This window comes from Mya arenaria, chromosome 2, assembly GCF_026914265.1.
Source record: "Mya arenaria isolate MELC-2E11 chromosome 2, ASM2691426v1".
Lineage (NCBI taxonomy): Eukaryota > Metazoa > Mollusca > Bivalvia > Myida > Myidae > Mya > Mya arenaria.
This window is the reverse complement of record NC_069123.1, coordinates 56419575-56429064: the sequence shown is the minus strand read 5'-3', so window position 1 is coordinate 56429064 and position 9490 is coordinate 56419575. Positions and strand designations below refer to the sequence as shown.

The following is a 9490-nucleotide window of genomic DNA, read 5'->3' as shown; positions in this document are numbered from 1 at the left end:
TTTTTGTGTTCTTAAGCTGTACGGCTCTACATTTTTTACCTAACATAAACAGTATCCATTTCTGTTCATAGTATGATCATATTTACCTGAAAATGTAAGATCGTACATGTATTTGAGCATTTTTTTCAAAATCAGTGATTGTTGCTCGACTATTTTTAAGAACAAGAATTCTTTGAAAAATTGAATATTGCTGTCTTATTCCGAAATCAAGTGAGGAAAGTTTTACTTTTTTAATTTTCAATTCTATTTTATTTTCAATAGTTAATGGCATTCAAAACCAATTTTTATGTCTCATATTTATTACATTGCATACTTCTTGGTAATCCTATTATGTTTCACAATTAAGTTTATAAAACCTGTTCAAATCATTGAAAAATGTCACACATATGTATTATACAGATAAGACAGACGGACAGACAGACAAACAATAGATTTACTATTACATCATCACAAAATACTGTTGTATATTTTATAATACAATTTGTCAAACTTTATATAGAATGATAAAAAACAATAATACATACAAATTATAAAATACGTTTATGTAGAAAAAAACAACAATCAATGAGATTTTGCACATGCATGTTATTATTGATGTAATTAAATAAGTATTGACATTTAGTAAGCTTGATCTTAGATTAGAGATTCTTAACCACAAATATCATTCCGTTATGTTAGTTGAATTCAATAACTAGATATACTTAAAAACTGACGGTTCTACATGAATAGTATGTTTTTTATATATTTCTTTCTAAGAGCATCAAGATAAGAACATATACCTGTAAAGTGTAACTCACCTTTGATATCCAAGGAATGACAGCATTGACAATACATTTGAGCTCTAGGTATGCTATTTATGGCATATCTACTAGTTTGATTATGAGTGGATGTACAGATAAACGTAATTGACTTAAGTAAAATCTTAAACTTCCTGGTATAATATCTAAGTAAATTGCATATTCTAAACAAGATCTCCAATACGCTAATATTTTCTACTGTTCTGAACCATTCTTGTTTAAAAAAACATATAATCTACATTTATAAGCTACTATAAATACATGTACATCAACAATGAGACCTTTATCAAAGACGTGGTTTAAACCAAAATCAGCAAACATCGTTTTAAATCATTTTAAACACAAACCTTATTGCAGAAATACCAAGGCTCTTTATATTCTGTTTTGACAGTGGTAACAACCATGAACCAATATTTTGATATATGTATGTATCTATGCAGATATAAGGGGAATCTGCCTTAATCACCGTATTCACATGCAATAGTTTTAACTCTCAAAATAGTTTACAACATTTTAAACGAATTATCTCTAATTCCTGAGATTAGGTAAAAGCCATGACCTCTGCTGAGTAATTAAAGATGGAGCCAACAAAAGCGTCAAAAAGTTAACATATAATCAAAATTGAATTACCAGTATAATTACAAACAACACCTATTTTTTGTCCGGACCTGTTCAATTCCGTCATTCGTTTTAGCAAAAGCCTGCATCTTTTACAAAAAGCATAAGTTGTATTGGTGTTAACATCTATTATCCATGCATTGCAAAAGAAATTATAAATTATTTTATTTAATTTGAATATCAGGAGATTTGCTTACAATCGACATTTCATCAGCAAATACTAAAAATATGTTTTAATATCATCTAAGTGCAGACAAGATTAAATATCATTTTGTTAATACAACTCTAGATCTTCTACAAATAAAGAAACAAATAAAGGGGATTTAACGTCCCCTTGACGCAAGCCAAAAGCGTAACTAAAGAAATCAGAATATGATGACATTGATTTTACACAAGATTTGACTTTTTTATACATGCTGCAAACAAGTATTTTGAATGTATTTCATATGTGAACATCTTTAACCATAATGCACTTCTAGAAAATACATTTCACTATGTCGACAAAAGTAGTATACAATCTTTCATTTTCAAAAAGGTCAATTTTGAATTATATTTATGATTGCTCTAAATGCCCCAGTAAAAATAATTATCATTGGGCAATTATTCTTAGCACTCGGGCAATTATCAACCAAAAGCCATAGTTAACCATGTATCATTCTATCAATATCGCATTAGCACAGCGATGAACAAGACATATCAATATAGTACTATTTGTTATACGACTAAAACATTTCTCAGACTTTTACAATAATGTTATTAAAGATAGGTTGTAAATCAATATTGCATACGAGAGCATTCGTTTAAAATACTTGGTACGCGCACTTGACAAACTACTTAAACGCACTCTAGTCGTAGTATTATAGTTCTAAATGTCACGTCCAGGTTTAAGACATGTCGCGTTACAAACGCAATACAAATCAACTTTGTTATCAATACGGCATTTGAAAATAACTCGTTTTGTCACTCTTTTATGTATTAAAATCAGTTTCATCGCAAGCAGTTCCTTCTCCATTTAGCGCTTCTGATTCATCTGAAGGATTTCTTGAAGTCCGCGTGATTTGGCGGTGTCTTATGAATATCTTGCTTATAACAATAAGTACTGTTATTACAATCGCTGCACCTACCAACACCCCAACCAAAGTTCCAATTATCACGTTGGTTTGATTAGAAGTAGCCGTTGTAGATGTTGTTCCCTCTGTGGTATATGGGCTGTCGGATATTGATGATATTATCACTTTGTCATGGATAAATATGGGGCCTGTGTCCACGTCGCAGTTGTTCATCGATTTTCCACTTTTAATTGTACCGTAAAATATTAAACAAGCAGAAACTACTTGACAATTGTTATCTGAAATAGTTAAATATGTTTGAAGCTACGGCTGAAATAAATAAATAACATTTATAACAACTAATTCGCAAACAAATGTATTGAAAAAAACAAATAACACAGAATATATTGTATCTGATTATTAAAGTGTTGCATATATTTTATATAGTATTCTCATTACTTAACACATACAAGGTAAGAGAAATGAAATAGAATAATGTGTTTTATCATTTATATTTTTAAGTATTAGCAATTTAAAAATAGTTTTAGAAAAATCGCTAACTATTCATGTGTATAAAAAAAACACAACAACTTGAATTTGGATTATGTCCGTTTATGTTAGTAATACATGTATAACTCTTACATTGATATTCAGACTCTTTGGAAATATTGCATCCGATATAAACATGCCAGCTACCTTCGCTCTTCTCTCCCCAAAAGTGGTTGGACCGAAATGTTGCCATAACTTCCTTTACCTTGCTCCCTTTCAATCTTGGTTCGATACTGGCTAACTCTGATACAGTACCACTAGGAGATTTAGCCCATAGTCTCATATGATGCAGCTCTGAATACACGAACTTCATTTGAAACAGAACTTCTTCCATCTTCTCTATGCATGGTGATGTGTCGCAGAAATCTAACACGTACCAATCAGCTGATTTATTTTGACTGTAATGTTCAATTTTAAATCAAATATTAGTTTTACATGCGTCTGGACAAACGTTAAAGTTAGTCTCTTTAACAGATCAGGGTTAATTCACAGCATCTGAGGGACTCTTAACAGGTAATAAACCAAGAAAAACACAAGTAGAGTTATCATGGTTAAAAGATGTTTTGACAACTATGGTTTTGTTTTTTCAAAACGAATAATTAGTCAGTGGTGAGTGGCAAAGACGAAGGGGTGAAATACTGTAAAAACAAACCCCACTTTTTCAATTTTCATCCGATCGTGAATATATGTTATTGATTATGTTTTATAATTAAATCGAATCACAAATTGGCGAATTGAAGACAAAGGAAATATTCCTTAGGTATTAAACCATACAAAAATCATAATCACGAAAAAAACTAATCCATTGACTTTTCGTCATGACAAGTATCAAAAAGCGGAGTTATCATGGCGGCATAAATGGAAATTGGGCATTATTAATACGTAAATTGTTTTATGCAGTTTGTATGGTTTTGATTACAAAGATGTATACTAAATAAATTATTGGTCCTGCATTTCGATTCTTGAAGTCACGTTTGACACCAGCGGACCTTTGCCAATATTTATTTCTCTGGCATCTCAATAAAACTTAAATTGATTATAGCTTCCTAAATCAATATGCAGTACCAATGTGTATATTACCATAATACAATGACAATTAAGAAAAGAAACAGACGCGCAAACGACTATTCACATGTAAAACGGAAGTTTGAAAAGTTTTCGAATAAATCAAATATCTGAACTGAATTTACTCTTAGATACTTACACGGATGGTTTTGAAAATTCAAGGGTTTTTGAACATAGAGGGGGTAACCGATTCCACTGCTTCCCAGCCTGGATCATTTTAGAGCTGCTTGGATATCCAAAACCCAACCTGGGATGATCTAAACATGCATAATCATTAATTTGAGATGTATATTTCCATATTTAATATAAAACATTATAAAAGTATGGTCAGTACTTTTAAAAACACGAATTTTCTTAATAAATGTTTGGACTTTAATCAATATGCTTTCATACACTACACGTATATCCATAATATGTTCAGAGTGTAATTGCAAAAAAACAGAATTTCTGTTTGAAAATTTTAGACGAGTGTAAGGACCCAAAATGAAAAACTGCTCTTATCTGATTAATGATAATTATAAAAGGTCTCCCATAACTATGACATTTTGGTTTATTCTTTAAAATTATTGAAATTTGATGACTGTAATTACGTTGGTATGCAATGATTAAAATACAAAGTGAACATTTCCGAAAATCATTTTGTCAGATGAGTAATACATTTGACCAACCAAAAAAGAAAACATCGATTTGAGGTCTCATAGGTTCAAAAGTAATGTAAAAATGACGAGTTGTTTGCATTGATTATTGACTTTTAAAATTTCCGACTGGAATGAATGGGCTTAAATTTCTGTTTAAAACAAATTATTTTTATTGTCAAAAATTCTGTATTGCTCAAAATTTGCTCACGGAATCGGCTGCAAACATAAACAATTTGTCGGAAATGTACACTTATATACTTGTCACAGAATTTACAGAACATTTTTATTGGATGTTTTATTGTAAATGCGTTTTAGATGTAATAAATAGAATAAATTCATGTATCAATCATTATCGTTATTTCATTTAGAGCTGATATTTTTAGTGATTACCATACACAACTATTAAAATGAGTGTCATACGTATAAATACGTAATATAAATATATATATATATTGTTAATATCATGCTGATGCTCAACATACAGTGCTTTCCAGGGTCATTGCGTAGGAACTCCGACGAAGCCTCTATCCCAATATGACTACTAGACTCGACCAAAATATGTGTAATGTCTCTGATGGATAGAGCCGGGCTACAAACACAAAAGTATGTGCGTTTCGGTAAATTCAATCCTGAACAAGTTTCCTGATAGCAATATCCGACTAAAGTAAACACTCTTAGTTGAAATAGTATAAAAAATATATTTCATAATATAGTAATCAACTAAAATGCATAACTAATATTTCTCAGTAAGTAGACCTCACTTTGCTTCTAACAGTAGGGCGATCATTCCAGAAACAATGGCGGTTCCCGCAGATTCACCTCCGAATTCCGTAAAACATCTTCTGTCATCATGTCCAACTGTAATCTGCAGAGAGAATAATGCAAATGAGAGTGTCGACCACCATATGAAGATACGTTGTATTGTTAAACCAATATTCTCTGTTTTATTAAACCATTTTCTGATTGTTCCTTATTAATATATGTGATCGCATTTTATTCAGGGTAACTACACACTGCACAAGCCATATAACTCACCATTCTATCATCAATTCTTCTCCTGCCATTACAAAACACAGACACAATTGTTGCTGCATTAACCTGGCTGACGTCAGCCACAGAACCATTTACATCCATGCATGCCACTGGGATACTTCCAACGTAATTGACCAATCCAGAACCAGGGTGGCCAGCAGGAAAGACGTACACTGACCCCAGTCCGTTTCGACCCTTTAAGAATTAATTGTCAGTTAACAAACGTTACTGCCGATAACTATTATCACAGTCTTGGGGTACTTTGGCGCTTTTTGAAGAAAATGATTGCCTTAGCTCTTGCTAAGTTATCACCTTTGGCTGAAGCAGAAGGCCAGCATTTTCCTGACACATTTTCAATACTTTTTAAGATGTTCTTCTTATTTTTAACTTATTTTTAAATTTTAAATGTTTCATTAGACTTCAGGTATTGTTCTGTTGAAATAATGCAAAAGTAAAGTGAACTTATAAAAAATAAACTCTATTTTCGTTGGCTCTGAATGAGGTGTTCAAAAGGGTTTTGACAGACGTTATTCTCGGACGCTTCACTTAAATTAACAGCAAAACCGGATATTCTGCCCTGGATCGATGTGGAATCTTTAAACTCGTGGTTTTTTTTTTTAAATTATTAAAATAACTTTTTTTTTATGTTTTGTAAAAATAACTTTTTTATGTTTTGTAATGAAACGACGTTCATATTAGCCGAGCTTCATTTTACACATTTTACTGTGAAATGAAATGGTTGAGTAACATTTCATGACTTTTTACATTTACTACGATAATCACAATTCAAATATATTCACACATTACCTTTTTTCGCTGCATGTTAACGTTATGGTGTGGGTTTTTTGCGCTTTCGCACTGCAAATGGGATTCCCAGCGGAAATAAAATGACCTATTAAAACAACTGCAAACTTTTGGAATTTAAGTCTTATAATCCTTACCTGATTTCAAGCATCTGCTTGATAATAACAAAACACTGCGCTTGATATGCTTCTTCAAAAATGAGGCGAAAGTCGCGATTGTCCGAGTCCCACTCCCCTACTGGTATATATAAGTTTTTCAGCACAAAAATCATAAATAATTACTCACGTGTTTAATACCTTCTTTCAAAACATCAACTTCATAAAATTCCAATTCAGTAAATGGTTGATTTGAACCCCAGCTGTTGGAATATATGTGAATAGCGTCACGTCTGTAAGCAAGAGCTTTTGCATAATTTGCAGAGTCAATATGGGGTAACATCCAATGTGTTTTTCGAACCTTCGCTATTTGCAAATCTGTAGGAAAGTTTAGTGTATGATAGTGTTAATACTTAGAAAAATGTTCACATTGTATACAATGTAACAATTGAAGCAAACTAGATTGTCAAAAAAATAATATTATGTATGATATATGTTGAAATCCAACAAGTGGATGAGAAAATTGTTTTAAAGATTGCAATGACTTTTGTTACCGCATAGGTAAAATACTTATCAGGTAGTCATTAGTTCAATATAACCATGCATTATACCCCTTCAAATACCACGCACTTTACGTGTTGTTCTCCGTTCGAAAGGTTAAATAAAACAAATAAAACTACATGTTTATACCTGCCACCTTTGCCTTATACGCCACGCCTAATCCACATGGATTACATAAAGCGTTTGTTTTTGGGCGTGCGATAAGTCCTGCACATGCGTTGCCATGGTTTGTCACATGCAAAGATCCAATTATCCCCGGCAGAATCGTAGGAATCGTATTTGAATTGTTGTCAACAAAATTGTATGATAAATCCAACTGTATATTTTCACGTAGGTACACATTGTCTGTATTTATTCCAACGTCTGTTACCCCGACAACAATATCACGCCCGCTGACATTATGTTCCTTCCAGCTGAGGTCAATTGCCAAGCTTTGGTCGAAATATGGTCGACAAATGTTCATGAAGTTCTGATGAATATGCTGAAATGTATTATTATCGTACCAACGTTAATGCATGCGCTGATATGAATTATGCAATATAGAGTTGCTAGTTATAAACATTTGATTCATAAAATATGTATCCATTCACCCAAATAAAACCATTTTTTTGCCGAAAAAAAATAATAATACATATGTGAGGTTTAATGTTTGGATTCCTATTAAAATAATGTTTCAAAATAATAAAAATTTTATATATAAGGCAAAACTAACACTGTGTGTTCTCAAGCTTACGTTATATATACTCACAAATTGATCTTCTTTTAGACTTCGTTGTTCCCTACTATGTGTTCCCTCGTCTGCTACATTTGGTGATTCGGGGTACAAAAGGTAGCTCTGTGCGAGTTTTTCAATCTGTGGAATGCATTTTTACGTATGAATTCTAAATTCAACTTCTGCTCGTGGTACAGTGCATTGTTTTAGAAATATTCAACAATAACACTTTCATGAAGGCATGTTTGTTCTATATAATAACAGTGAATGCAAGAGAAACAAATAAAACCTGAAAAGGACATTGACCACATTACAATGGTCGCATTTTACCGAATGAAATATTTGAAATGTCAAAAGTGTTAACAAAATAAATTTTGATAATTACTGGAATATAACATGTTTCCAAGTTTTCAGTATAGGTGTGTATTCAATCGCGATCACCCATGGTCACGCTCCTTAGTTGATATTTGGTGACGTCATTCTGATTTATGTTAGGGTATTTCAGTTTATTTATCAGTTATTTGTTGTGTGAATTTTCAGAGAGTTCGAATAACAACAACAGCCAGAAAGATATTTTAAAACATAGAATGTATGTTTTAGCTTTTGTTTTTGTTTGTAATGTTCAAACATTTTGCTTAAAAAATAGAATAACCATTTCCCTATTAAAAAATAAGTTATGCTTGTTTTTCCAAAAGCATCGTCATCTTAACATTTAATGTCAAATCCTTGTTGTTTTTTTTTATAATTTACTGATGCATGAGTGAGTTTCTCAAATTTACATCAGAGCAATGGACGTAACAACAAATTATTTTGATAGTAGTGATAAAAGTTGATATATACAGGCAATTATTTTTATCAAGTTTCATGAAGATTGGAGCAGATACATTGCCACTGTTTGTTCTCAAGAATTTTCTCAGATATCACCAAATGACATCATTTTTTAATCCATGTGACCCACTTTTAAAGTGTGCCGAGGTTACACCAAGGGGAACATTTAAACGTCAATTTAAACAGAGTCTGACCAACCAATACCAATGTTTCGTTCCGGACATCATTTTTTTCTAGTGAGATACATTCATACCTCATATGACCCAGTTTCAAACTAGGCAATAATATTATCAAAATAAATATTTGATTCAGTTTCATAAATATTGGACCCGATACATTGCATATTGTACACTCCTAAGATTTGGCCTTGTACATTTGAAGCCATGTGATTTAAGCACTTTTGGTAAAATCATATACACTTGTTAGTATTGAAGATTAAACACCTCAACTCAGGTCAACTGCTAATGGTTGAATTAAGTGCTGTCAAGAACAGTGTTAAAATACCTTGTTTATTATAATTTAATTAACAAGTGCTTTGCTTAGTTCCATTCTACGCCTCTGAAACTCTTGATTGTCAACACCCTATAGTTATGATAGACAGTGGAATCCTTTCATAATTGTCATGCGATGTTAAGAAAGTATCACGTGGTGTAATTAAGCTAGCATTTCAATCAAGAAAATCTTTTGAAAAGTCAACTAAAATTTGAGGTCAATTTGGAAGAATAAGTGTAAGAATCTGAGA

The 9490-nt window shown here is 31.9% G+C and overlaps 1 protein-coding gene across 4 annotated transcripts in view; it reads right to left on the bottom strand.

The window, feature by feature from the left end:
* Nucleotides 1–275: 275 nt before the first annotated feature.
* LOC128218794 (endoprotease aex-5-like) overlaps nucleotides 276–9490 on the bottom strand; it is a 74431-nt gene continuing 65216 nt past the window's right edge. For 3 of the 4 annotated variants that reach the window (XM_052926498.1, XM_052926508.1, XM_052926491.1), the window contains 9 exons: nucleotides 7957–8061; nucleotides 7338–7689; nucleotides 6838–7025; nucleotides 5752–5943; nucleotides 5478–5581; nucleotides 5199–5305; nucleotides 4218–4335; nucleotides 3107–3411; nucleotides 276–2763 (listed from right to left, as the gene is read on the bottom strand). In XM_052926498.1, coding sequence (XP_052782458.1) covers nucleotides 2384–2763; nucleotides 3107–3411; nucleotides 4218–4335; nucleotides 5199–5305; nucleotides 5478–5581; nucleotides 5752–5943; nucleotides 6838–7025; nucleotides 7338–7689; nucleotides 7957–8061 — 1851 coding nt within the window. In that variant the 3' untranslated portion in view covers nucleotides 276–2383. Of the gene's footprint in view, nucleotides 2764–3106; nucleotides 3412–4217; nucleotides 4336–5198; nucleotides 5306–5477; nucleotides 5582–5751; nucleotides 5944–6837; nucleotides 7026–7337; nucleotides 7690–7956; nucleotides 8062–9490 lie in introns of those variants that run through there. The other variant, XM_052926517.1, reaches the window with a different exon arrangement.